The sequence below is a fragment of the Lycium barbarum genome, chromosome 10 (genome assembly GCF_019175385.1).
Source record: "Lycium barbarum isolate Lr01 chromosome 10, ASM1917538v2, whole genome shotgun sequence".
Taxonomy (NCBI): Eukaryota; Viridiplantae; Streptophyta; class Magnoliopsida; order Solanales; family Solanaceae; genus Lycium; species Lycium barbarum.
This window is the reverse complement of record NC_083346.1, coordinates 112196311-112209955: the sequence shown is the minus strand read 5'-3', so window position 1 is coordinate 112209955 and position 13645 is coordinate 112196311. Positions and strand designations below refer to the sequence as shown.

General features: G+C 31.0%; 1 protein-coding gene across 3 annotated transcripts; it reads right to left on the bottom strand.

Moving 5' to 3' along the window:
• Positions 1-5099: 5099 nt before the first annotated feature.
• On the bottom strand, positions 5100-7367 carry LOC132614407 (UPF0481 protein At3g47200-like). 3 transcript variants are annotated; one of them, XM_060328859.1, is made up of 2 exons: positions 5770-7367; positions 5434-5621 (listed from the first exon to the last, which is right to left on the bottom strand). In XM_060328859.1, the coding sequence occupies exons 1-2, from the start codon at positions 6824-6826 to the stop codon at positions 5584-5586; spliced, it is 1095 nt and encodes a 364-aa protein (XP_060184842.1). In that variant the 5' UTR covers positions 6827-7367; the 3' UTR covers positions 5434-5583. The 3 variants fall into 3 exon arrangements, with proteins under 3 accessions (XP_060184841.1, XP_060184842.1, XP_060184843.1); XM_060328860.1 differs by having other exon boundaries at positions 5468-5621; positions 5774-7367; XM_060328858.1 differs by having other exon boundaries at positions 5100-6938.
• Positions 7368-13645: the final 6278 nt, after the last annotated feature.

The window sequence follows — 13645 nt, the reverse complement described above, 5'->3', positions numbered from 1 at the left end:
GAAATAAATTTTGAGGTTATTTGGTACAAACATGTGATATGACCGTGTCTCACTCAAACACCTACTTATAGATAATTTGGTGGTATATTTCCCATTATAATGTTTTTCATAACCTAACTCTTGTTATGAGCATTAATATCGTTCTTGAGAGTGTAACGTACAGTTATCCATAAGAGAAAAAATGTGCGGGAAATACAAGCTAACATTGGGAATTTGACAAGAAGTTCGATGCTACAATCACAACATATTATAAAATAATCTTTCAAAGCATCATATATTGGAGAGAACAATTTTTGCTATTTAACTATTTATTCCAAATTTGGTTTTCCAACTTTAAAAGCTGCTAGCATGCACAATTTGAAGAAATAAAATAAAAAATTTAATTTAATATAGATACTGAACAAAGTGAAAATTTGTATCAACAAATGTAAATAAAAGATTGAGAAAATAATTTATGAAGTTGACCATCTGTGCAACATTTTTCTGAAATCATAAATAAGGTTAGACAGTTCTTCTTTTAAATTTCAAGCAAACAAACAATTTTACAATTTGATGAACAAATTCATGATAACGATTCTAGAAAAGTATATAAGGAAAGCACATCTTTAATATTACCACAATAATATTTAAAATATTAACGAAAAGAGGAATAAAATTACCTAATTTGACAGATGCAAATTAATTGTACATTGCAAATGGAGAAAAATATACCATATGATACCAACAATCTACTTACATGGGAAGAAGGTTTTACCAATTGATAATTATTTTTTGTTAGAAATAAGAAAAGGGGAAGTTATAATGTCACACATCATTGTGCACCTTTTTTTATTTTGAAACAGAGAAGGTAAAGAGGCTGCCATGAATAAATATTAATATTACTATTGAAAAGTGTAAGAACAAGCGGACACAAATCTAAATTATTATTGTGTTATTTTGTACAGTTATTGAAAGATGAAGGTGTACGGGCATTTTCCATAATAGAGTAACTATATGCACTGCTATGCTATTTGCTTCTCATAAGTTTCGTATTAAAAGAACAGTCAAAGCATGTATGAGCGTATGCAAATTTAAGGGCGGAAGGAAAACTAAAAGTTGCAATAATTAAAGTTCAGTCGATAGTGGAGACTATAAGAGTTGCCATGTACATAATTTAGTGTAGTTGAAATTATACATTTAATTTTTAAAAAATAATAATTAAAGGGCCGGGCAATATGGTGAATTAAAATATGATGAACATTTTCGTAATTCAACTTTATGCTTAAAGTCTTCCCACTTTTTGTATAACTATTTCCTCTGCACGTGCCGCTGCACATGCATTCTAGATATTTTAGGCATAATACATAAATAGGCCCTGAAACTCGGCCTCAGCTGGCAAGTATGCCCTCCAACTTTGGGTGTGCGTAAGTAGGCACCTCAACTTGTATAAAGTTGAAAAGATAAACACAAATGATGACGTGGCATATAAATTTTATATTCTATATATTTTATTTTATTTTTACAAAATGCTTATCCAAAAATAGTTATGAATTTTAAATATGCAAACATATAATACTCAAAAAATATTTAATTGTGATATTAATTAGAAAATATACAAGAAGTTAGCATTGTTGTATAACCTTAAGACCCTTTATGAACGCGTACTATTTATTCAAATCTATCTATGTTCTTCTATCATAATATCATCAATAACGTTTTGGTACATCTCTTGTATGAAATCTGATTGTTCCAATAGGTAATGCTGGAAGCAACATTCATTGAACCACTTTATCTTCTCTACATCCTTACGGCATAACAATATCAAATGCACATTGGCATAGTTTTCCTCTAAAGGTTGATTGCTCGTTTTTGAAATATTGAAGTTTCGCCTTTTCTATTTCAATAGACATGTCATGCACAAAATCTCCATCTTGGTATATATGCCTAAAAAATATTTTAATACATTGATAAGTGTTAATAGTACACATCTCATCATTCGATATGAAAGAGATAAAATTAAAGAAAATTGTCTCCATTTTCCTTGCACTCTTCGAAATTATGCAATTTCTTATTTTTCAGTAAAACCTTCGAGCTTGAATATAACATCGTTGGATATGTAGAACTAAATTGCATAATGAGTCCTCTTTTATCTACTAACTGAAAACAATGTAATCAATTGGTCTAAATATGCATTAGTACAGAAATACTCAATTTTATATTTTTAATAAAATCTTTGACCTTGATATGTTATAAGGGTGACTATGATCCTTTCTTCATATTAACCTTATCACAACAAGGAGCTCTCTCGAATTAATTGAATGAGGTTTAGATAAAGACAACATCAGTTCAACAAAAGAATAAATATAAGAAGTCAAAATAAATAAAATGGGATATAAACAAAGAATTAAGTTTAAACGAACTGACACATTTATCAAAATGAAATTTAAGGTTGCTTTGTCCTTATATTATCATGAAATGATCATCCGATAAGAAAAAAAAAAAAAAGACAGCTCAGTGGACTAAGCTCCCGTTATGTGCGGAATCGGGGAAGGGCCAGACCACAGGGTGTGAAATGCTCTTCTGATATGGTAAGAATATATTACCATCATTTGGAAGAAGTACGTTTTCAATGGCATAAGTTCATGAATGCGACAAACCAAAAACAGTAGAATGGGGACTCACATAGTTGTTGCCTTGTTGGCAGATATATGTGGAACTGTGAATTCATTTTTCTCAAATAATAGAATCTTTTCTAAGAAGCAGATAAAGCAGAGTAATAAGTCACGTAGCAACATCTTTCATAGGACATCCATATTCTAAATCTATTTATATTACAAAAGATTTTGTTACAAAGCTTTTCGATATTTAATAAGAGTTATCTTACTTTTATAGAAAGAATTTCGAAATACATTAGAAAGATTAATAAACAAAAGATAAATGCTAATGAAAAGAAGAAGCAACTATTGAAGTTAAACGTGCATTCTTTTGCTTCTACAAGAAGGTTTTACTCTGCTCTTCATATATTATTGCAAAACGTTTATTTAGACAATACTTCAATAATTTGTAAATAGGATAAAATTTTATATCAATTGAGATCATTATGTACAAGTTGACAGAGGAAGAATCTGAAAGGCCAAAAAGTTGCTCATTTAGGTGAATGTTATAATTTACTCTCTACTTACCTCCCTTTCTTGTACCTAAATAACGAAATTATCAAACTTGAAATTAAAAATAAGATTAACATTATTAGTGGAAATTTCTTCTTTAACTATTCTATTCCATTGAGAGAAAGTCTTACAAGTACATCTAATTCTAAACAACCATATATAAAGGACTAACTTCCCACAAGAAAACAGGGGAAACGAAAAGTAAATTAACGAACACTTAGAAGTTGGACTTAAAATGTAAGCCACCCATTCCCACACTTTGGTTTTAATTGGCTATTGGTCAAAATATGTCATTTGCAGTACACCCAGATTTATGGCACAAACAACCAACTAAAAAAAATTTCAATCTAAAATTAAAGTAAGTCTTGTTTAAGTTAAAAGCCAATAAGAATTGTGATGGGATGAATGAAATCTTTCTGCTTTTAACTAGAGATCTCAGTTCAATCCCTAGTATGAAAAAAATCTTCTTAAGGAGTGATTTTCCCTCAAATGAATCTTACACGGTGCGAATTTGAATTAGTGGGGCCCCAATACCCGGACATCAAATGAGAAACCCCCCCCCCCCCACACACAAAATAAAAATAAAAGAAGTTGAAAGCCAACCAAGATTTATATTAGGAGAACACAATTGTTGGTCCAAGCCAATATCATTGGTATTGCAAAAAACTTATCGTTGTCAGTTATGCAAACAAATAAAATCCCAGAACAAAAGGTTAATAACCAGTATTTTATGGTTTGTGGTTTGAGAAGATGGTTTATAACCAATCATTTTTTGTGCAAAAGGTTAACGTCAAAGGAACGCATTCCTTGTGGAAAAAAGAAAAATGGACACAACCCTTCAGTTTGGGGTGTTTGCACGGTACTCTTTTTTATTTTTTTAATAAATAGAATAATTAGATTTTTAAGAAGGGTATTTAGGTAATTTAACATTTAAGTTTAGGAGTCCATGCTTTTAATATTACTTCTTCTATATATAAGGGATAATCAAAGGACTTTTGTAGTCCTCACAAAAGTTTCCAAATTAATGTTAAAATTTTCAATTAATTAATTTTAGGTCCTTTTTTATTTTATAAGATAAATTTTTCAAGAATGTAATTTTAGCCTAATAAAAACGTTATGGACAATTTTATACGTCGCTTTTAAAATATCTATGATTTATTATAAATACAGAAAGTAAATTTTTTAAATGATGCCATATAATGTTGAAAATGAAGACAATGTCACCCATTGAGATCGGGTTATCTTTAAAATCTCTTGTTTGGTCAACTAAATTTAATTTTTTTTTTAGTATAGAGAATACATGAAGAATTAAATTTTATTGAATCTTGAGGTTCAATTTAATAAATATAGATTATTTCTTGAATTTCGTCTGAAACTAAGGTGAAAAATCACATTTAACTAGCATAAACCTTGGCGCAAGATAATGAAAGAAAATTTAATAAATGTAAAAAAAAATGATTTTTATCTATGAATAAAATCGCACGCTCACAAATTCAGAAAAAGACGAAAATATTTTTTGATTTATGAGCTTTGCATGTTGTAATTACCATACTTTATCATAATCATTGTTAGTGTAGGATATCGAGTCATTGTGTCCATTTGGGATTTGCTAATTTTTCTACCTAACTTTCTTCCTCATAAATAAATTTTGCATTAAAAATTATAAAACTTATCAATAAGATATCATTAACCTGCAAATACATTAAATTAATTATGCGGTAGAAAATGTGTCACGTTATACGTATTTAATAAGAATTTTTATTTTTATATTTTGAGTTTGGGCTCGGGCTTAGCACAGGCTTTCCATAATTAGTAATATAAATATAGATAGATATATGATTAATTCCATGAGTTTTCATCAAGTAAAGTCATTTAACATTTTCATATTTTACTTTTATAATAAGAACACAATCGCACAGAGAATACATGAAAAGGTACAATTACATACAAATATGCAATTAAAAACAATTAGGCCTGCCTAATTATTGTTTATTCAAATACAACCACAATGGAATACAACAACTTATGAAGATACAAGACCTCAATACAAAGCAGAATGACATGTTGACAGGGATACTACACAGTCGTCAGTCTTTTTTGAAAGTCTGAATGCCTGTGAGGACGGTCTGAATTATAGTCATACTGACTGTGAAAATAACAGCAAGAAACACGAGGAAATTCCAGGGACCACTAAAGTACCTTTGGTTAAATTCAGCACAGGCAACTTTTAGAGGGAGCCTTTTGCTTTTGCAGTAAGTAGAAATCTTTCGTTTGACGCCCTTAATAACTTTAGGATTGGGCTCATGATGTGCTGTTATATATTTGAAGAATTCAACCACTGCGTGATCATCGTCATCTCTGTGGTTGAGCTCGACCAGTCCCCTGGCTCGTAGCTCCTTAACATCTTCCTCTCCATGAATGAACGTACCCATTGAACTCAAGTACGATGAGATCCCGGAGGATCTATATTTTGGGCTGCACGAAAATTCGTAAGCAGCTAGGTTTAAAATCAGGGTCTTTCTCCAACGGTCGAAAGTTAGTTGTGGAAGAAACAACTTCCCTGATAACATATTTGAAGAAAAAGAGATGTCTGATGGGAAAGTAGTACCGCTGCATTTAATACCTACTTTCTTCAACTCTGTGACTGTGGAAGGTGGACGAGGAGCTCCTCCAGTTCCAACAAAGATGTCCAGCAGATTTCTTTCGTCGTCGTCCTCGTCGTCGTCCTCCTTGTCGTCGTGGCCGTCTTTTTTTTTTTCTAAAAAAAAGATCAATAGGTCTAAATAATATTGAAGAAGATGTCCAGAAGCTCGGGCCGCCTCCTCCCACTGATATTCACGGTCAAGGAATTGGTCGAATTTTTTCTTCCACCGCCTAAATTTAATGCATAAACAACTCTCGATATAATCAAATGTAGGACCTGGAATAGAAGATGCCGTTAACATGAACGGCATTTCGAGTGACATCCGCTCTAAACCTCCATCCAAACTCTCTTTACATCTAAATGCGTCTGCTAACGCGTCTAGAACCGCGAAAGGCAATTGATTTTCATACAATAAAAGGTCAATACGCACCAAATTGCTATCATCGTTCTTCATATTCAACAAGCTCCTCCCGAAAATAGTAACTAGTGGATTTTGATCGTAAATGAATGCAACAACAAAGCAGCTATCGAGGAACATCATCTTACACCACTCACGGTCTTCTTGAAACGATTCGATAATATCGCAAGAGTAACAATTCCGAGCACTGAGCAACTTTTCTTCCACACTTGCACACACTTGTCCAATGGATACCTCATCTTTTACTCTTTCTGCTAATTCCCTCACAGCTTTCCGCTTGAAATCCTCCATGGGTTTAACATAAGGTCTTCCGTGGTGGATTGGACCAATGGAAACCACATGTGGCCTGTAGTACTTGACATGATCTTCCTCACTAGTATTCTCGAGAAGTGTAGGGGAAATACGTTGTATTTTGTCCGACTCTTCATGTAGTGGTGTACCTAACGGAGGGCCAGGTATATCAATGACAGATTGCGACCAGTCAGGCACTTCAGCTGCACTACTGTTGATGGCATCAGCCTGAGACATTTGAGATGTGTGTGTGTGTGTTAAAAGAGGCGATAAGATCAGTTGGACCATCCATGCATATATATATAGAGAGAGAGAGAGAATGAACATTAAGAATCTTGCACTTTAATTAGTTTCTGCAAAAGCTACAAGTTTTTATATTACTTAATTTGATACCAAGTCTGGTATTTTTTTTGCTTTAACGGTGCCTTTATTCTCAACTTGACACACTAACAAAGGCATATTCTAATATTCTACTCATCCTCACTGTTATTATCATGTTAAAGTGCTGAATTTAAAATTAAAATCATCCTTAAAACTACAAATTTGAACGTCACGTGTGAATTCCTTTTTTTTTTTTTTTTTGATAATCATGGTTTTCGGGCACCTCAACTAATTTCATTGAACATGTGAATTCTATGTCAATGTTTGTTTATATATAGACTAAAGTTTCTCTGAAATGCAGCTAGATTCAGTCAAAGAATCTTCCTTAATAATAAATCATCATAATCATATCATATTGTACTAAAAATGGAAATACCCAAAGTGAAAAGTTAAAATACTAAATGCCCTTATAAAATTCAGTGGAACTATTGCCCTTCTCTTCTATTAAACGCCAACAAACTTATTTATTTTTGTTAAAACCTTTTTCCCAATTAATTCTTTTCATTTCAAACTACCTTCATCCGGTAAAACACAAATGAAGAGTCATCCATATATATATATATATACCATTAACTTATCTTTAATAATAGGGAAAATATCAGCAAAATAATAAATTTACTCAATAAATAAATATTTTTGAATCCATCAAGATGCTGCCATTAATGTACACAAAGTCATAACTTCCACGATTAATAAAAAGATAGTTACTAAATTGTCACATCAATTTGACCCAAATATGGCCACATTTATGTAAAAACTATCATAACTTCTATTGTGCAATTTTAAATTAAGATAAATCTTGACAAGAAAAGATAGAAATGACATTAAGTAAGCATAAATTATTAAATTTGACCTAAATAGTCATATCAATTTACCCCATTTAATTTGGGTCATTGTGGTCAAAGTAGTGTGGCCAAAAGACACTCTCATAAAAATAGTTATGTCTCTTCCATTACTTATCCTAAATATACTCTTTAAACAAGTAGAAATTTAAAAATTAGTTTGGTTAATCTATCCTTGAAAGCAAATAAAAAGACTTCTGTTATAATTTTATTATTTAGGTTGAATAAGTGAAAATTATAATAGTTATATTTATATTATTCTAAAAGTGAGTTTCAATATGAATATATTGATAGGTTAAAATAACCCTATAAAATTGAGAGACAATAACACCCTAAGTAAAAAAAAGTAAATTAATCCTTCTTAAGTTACTACATTAATTAAATTTATGTTAGCCAACCTCTTGGTTGCTGTAAGAAAATCGTAGAATTCAGAAAGGTTCTAATGAGTAATTAATGTAAATTAATCCAAATGATAAATGCATGACTAAATTCAAGGAATGACAAAGCAAGAAAGGGTTTATTTCTCTCAAATCTCTTCTCCTCCATCTTAGTGTACTTAATATTTTGCATGTGTTTTCATTAATTTATCCTTTTTTTGTTTTCTTCTTGGTTTTTTCAGAAAAATATAAAATGAGAGATGGGAAGCACATGTAGCTCTTGGAGGTTGAAATGGAAATAGCTGTGAGAATCAACTCTCGCTACATTTGCTATCTTCTTGCAAGAATGTAAGAAGTTCAACACAATATTATTTTTATGGCACATAATTTTTGTGTATCACGATAAAAAATTTAATGTCTTTTGTTAGCCTAGCATATAGTGCTATAATTTTAACATACAAATATTTGTCTTCTATTTGTGGCAGGTTATCTCTACTTTATGTAAAAAAGTTGATATATCTTTAATTTTCTTTCTAATGAGGAGACATTTGTTATTTTTCTTTAAGTTTAATTTTGTTAATTGGTAATTACCTATACCTTCTATCACAATTAAGGTAAATTATTTGGCAAAAAGGAAGAATAGTTGGGGTTCTATCAACACCTTTAAGACATAAGAAGATAAATAATCTTCCTAACAATAATTAACTGAAAAAAGAATGATAAGTCATTGGTATTTAGACTTGAACATAGTTAAATCTAAAATATGCAAGATTAGAAATGATAATCTAATTAATAGTGCAACTTACAATTTTCTTTAAGATCATGCAGGTTTCCGTTTCGTAGGAATGGCAAGTTAGGGGAAAAAAAATAAAAATGCCAATAAAAACTTTTTCTACAAGTTAATTTGATAACTAAAATATGATTTTTATTAATTTTGAGATCATTTATTTGTGTGACGATTATTAAGCGAAAGATAAAATAATCTAAGCAAAATAATTTCATAGAGAGAATCGAATCTATAGGGAATTGCTGGAAGAGTAAATTTATTCCTGAACTATTGCAAAGAAGGAAATTTTGATACCAAGTCTGGTATTTTTTTGCTTTAACGGTGCCTTTATTCTCAACTTGGCACACTAATAAAGGCAGATTCTAATATTCTACTCTTCCTCACGGTCATTATCATGTTAAAGTGCTGAATTTAAAATTAAAATCATCCTTAAAACTGCAAATTTGAACGTCACATGTGAATTCTTTTTTTTTTTTTTAATAAACATGGTGTCCGGGCCAGCTTGCACGCACCTCAACTAATTTCACGAAACATGTGAATTCTATGTCAATGTTTGTTTATAGACTAAAGTTTCTCTGAAATGCAGCTAGATTCTGTCAAAGAATCTTCCTTAATAATAAATCATCATAATACATTTAAAAAATGTTTTACTCGTTTTTTCATTTCTTTCTTTTTTAAAATAAAAAGACCGGATGAAATTTTCTTCTTTTTAAAAAAAAATCAATACTCAACAAAACAAGGATCACACCATATTCATCAATTCATAGCAAATAAAAAAAATGCTGAGATGAAATAAACTAACCAACCTTCCTGAAAATCTTGACCCAAATGAAAATCGTTGAACAGTGTATGAAGTCAACTGCTGCTTTATCTTTCGAACAACCAAAGCTTTGAGTAAGCAGATTGCAACTTTCTTCAAGGAGTTATTTGCTAGCTATTGGAAACTACTAGGATTAGGATGTCTGGTACAGTCAAACCTCTCTATAATTGTCATTCGTTCTTAATAATAACATTTCATTATAACGGACTGATTTTTTCCGAAATCTATTTTTCATTATATTTTTTTACTTTTTTATATAACAACATTCTACCTATAACAGCAGTGACATTTATTATAGCGGTACACTCTTTACAAAATTACCTTTCTGTAATAGCCATACTAAAAATTGTGTAATAATATTTTGTAAGAAATAGATTATATATAAAAATAAAATATTTAAAAGATCATTGCACAAGTCATTGGAGTGGAAGAACAAGAGACAACTGATGCAGAAGGCGACAATGAAAGTGCTGATAAAGAGCCTCAACTTAATGTTACTTGAAGAAAGATAGAAGAGTTAATTGTTAAGCTCTTATACGACCTTCAAGGAAAAACTATTGAATTCCCTTTTATTGAAAGTTTGGACAAAAACGTCAATTCAAGTGTTATATTATCACTATAAAACTGGAATTCATGAAACAACTTACAATTGTAGAATTCTTATGTCAAACTTGAAATATTTAAATTTTCAATTAATTTTAAATGCATATGTTCCTTAGATTATAATTCTTATAGGCATAGGTATGGTACAACTAATTATGGACTTATTAGTCTTTTCAATTTTGTATATAATGAAATATAAAAATTAATTGAGATTTTAAAATTAACAAAGTATTTTATTTTCGTTTATAACATAAAAAGAACAGAAAAATAACTTTTTGCATACTTTTATTTATAACAGTTAAATGAGATCTAAACATCAAATGTCAGTACACATACATAACAACCATGAAATTTTCAAATAAATGCTACATTAAAGAGAGGTTTGAGTACTTTAGTACTAAATAAACCTCCACAAGTCAACAATAAACATTACTAGTTCTCTCATAAAAAAAATTATCAAGAAAACTAATGGAATAAAATACTGGTTGAATGAAAAAGAATACAACCAGGGGCGAATTTATGTATATAATTTGGGTCACGTGAATACATGGTCACTCGACCAAACTCGATATATAATTCTGAAAATATATCTAATATTAACTGAAGGAACACATGGTCAAACCAGGCTGAGTGGAGCACTAGTTAGGGGCTATGTTTATATACTCAAGGTCTTGAGATCAAACCTCAGCTCCTGTACGTTTTTGTTTTTTGCTTTTATTTTCTAAAGCAGCCTTTTAACCTTCCTTTTTATATTAATCTAAATCCTTTTTCTTCTATAATTTTAATTACCCAGAAGTAAAAAATGTGTTTCTTTATTATATTACATCAGATGACGTTCCCGTCCTTTATTTCTAATTTATCAAGTCCCAAAAGGCAAAATAAATAAATAAAAACCCCTTGGCGCTAAGCTTTAACTATGAAAAACAACTTACTTCATTAAAAAAATGTAACGTTTTTGTTTTTTGATTTTATTTTCTAAAGTAGCCTTTTAACCTTCCTTTTTACATTATTCTAAATCTTTTTTCTTCTATAATTCTATTACTCAAAAGTAAAAAAAAAAATCTTTATTATATTACATCAGATGATTTTTTTCCTTTATTTCTAATTTACCAAGTCCTAAAAGGCAAAAGAAATAAAAAAAATCCCATGGCGCTAAGCTGCAACGATGAAAACAACTTTCTTCATAAAAAAATGTAATTAATTATCTTTTTCTCATCAAGTTGATGTCACTATGAAATTTTATATCTTATCTTAAAATAATTGTGAACCCATCCTCTTGAAATTCTGGATTCGTCTTTGAATACAACTCACATTTTACTCCATAATGTAAACATCAATTTTTTTCGGAAAAGGGCCTAAAATACCCTCTAACTATTGAAAATGGTGCAAAAATACCCTTTATTCACCTTTCAGCCTCCAAATACCCTTATCATCCACCTATTGGGTCTAGAATACCCTTATTACTAACAGACCCATTTCATTAAACACGTGGCAAGTTTTTATTGGTTGGCATATAAAATTAACTAAACTAATTACCTTTTACAAATCTTGACGGGATAACCCAATCCCCCCCCCCCCCCCCCCAAAAAAAAACAAAAACCCGACCCGCCCCCTTTTCAACTAACCATTTAATAGACTAAGAAACCCTCCGACCCATTTGATCCAAAAAAAAAAAAAAAACTACACCTAACATTCATAAATACACCCAACAAATACACATATACACAATACAAAAACAGAAAAAAAAAAAAGAAAAAAAAAAGAAAAAAAAAGCAAGAAATGAAGAGGAAAAAACATATAAGTGGTCTGACCAACAAAAGATTCCAACTTGACACAACAATCAACAAAATATTCCAACTTGAAACAATAATTAAAAAAAAACTAACTTGTGACACTTCATATAGTGTGATGGAGTAACAACAACAAAAAAAATGACTAAAACAAGCATATAACACATGGAAGATCAACAAAAACGACAACATACATCAAATCTCGCACAAAATCAAAAAGATTCTAAACCTAACTGAAAATAAATAAGCAATAGGCAGTGAAATCTTACTTCAAAAGGAGGAACACAACTCGTACAGTCCAAATCTTCACCCAACGAACGTATTCACGCAAAAAATAGGAACATTTTGGCCAGAAAATAGGCACTGATTTTTTTTTTTAATGAAATGGGTTCAATTCATTTTTATTAAATGGTTAGTTGAAACGGGGGCGGGTGGGTCGGGTTGGGTTATCCGGTCATTAGTAAAAGGTAATTAGTTTAGTTAATTTTATATGCCAACCAATAAAAACTTGCCACGTGTTTAATGAAATGGGTCTGTTAGCAATAAGGGTATTTTAGACCCAATAGGTGGATGGTAAGGATATTTGGAGGCTGAAGGGTGGATGGAGGGTATTTTTGCACCATTTTCAATAGTTCGAGAGTATTTTAGGCCCTTTTCCTTTTTTTTTTCTTTCTTTTTGAGAAGGTAATAAGCTTATATATTAATATATAGGCTACACAAAACTTTGGAGCCACCCATATTTACAGTGTGAAATACAGGAAGAAACTCCTAATCCTTTGTTTTCTCACAAAGATTTTAAAACATCAAAAATTGACTCATGGTCTTCTAAATACTTCTCTTTGCACTAAAAATAGAAACACTAGACACTTCATTTTCATCTTCTGGATGTCAAATTTAGATATCTGATTTTTTACATTCTGAATACGTATTCACAGCCGAGTGGTGTCACACTTTAGGTGGGAGAGGCAAAGGGCTAGCCTTCTCTCCACATCCCCTTATTAATAATTTTATATAGTAATCACGTAGTTTCTTACTCTTCGATGTGCATTACTATTTGTTGCGCATTTGCGTTGTATGTTGCTGCTATATTTTTTGTATTTGTTTCGATTTTTTTCTATTTCTCCTCCTTTTCTTTTGAGCCTGGGTTTTCGGGAGCAATCTCTTCGCCCCACAAAGGCAGGGGTAAGATCTGCGTTCATCTTTCTCTCCGCGGACCCCACTATTGAGATTACACCGGGTATGTAGTTGTTGAATGTACACACAATTCTACAAATGCTTGGTTGGTAGATAGGCAACTTGGCCACTTGAATATCAATTTTCATCATATCTCCTGCCGCATTTATAAATTGTACAAAATGAAAATCAAGAACTTGGAGAACGAATTGCAATGTTCCGTCTTGAGGATGAATGTTATGAACCAGCCTATTGGGCCGACAAGAAGCAATAGGACCAGAAAGCCTTTACAAAGATTGATTTGATATCCAGGCCCAATTAGCAATTAGTGTTAAAGGACTAGGTGCCACAAAGAAGGGATTATGCAGATGGT

What these genes read in the sequence shown, in the direction of transcription:
- LOC132614407 (XM_060328858.1), bottom strand. Translation starts at nt 6,826, where the DNA reads ATGTTCATTCTCTCTCTCTCTCTATATATATATGCATGGATGGTCCAA.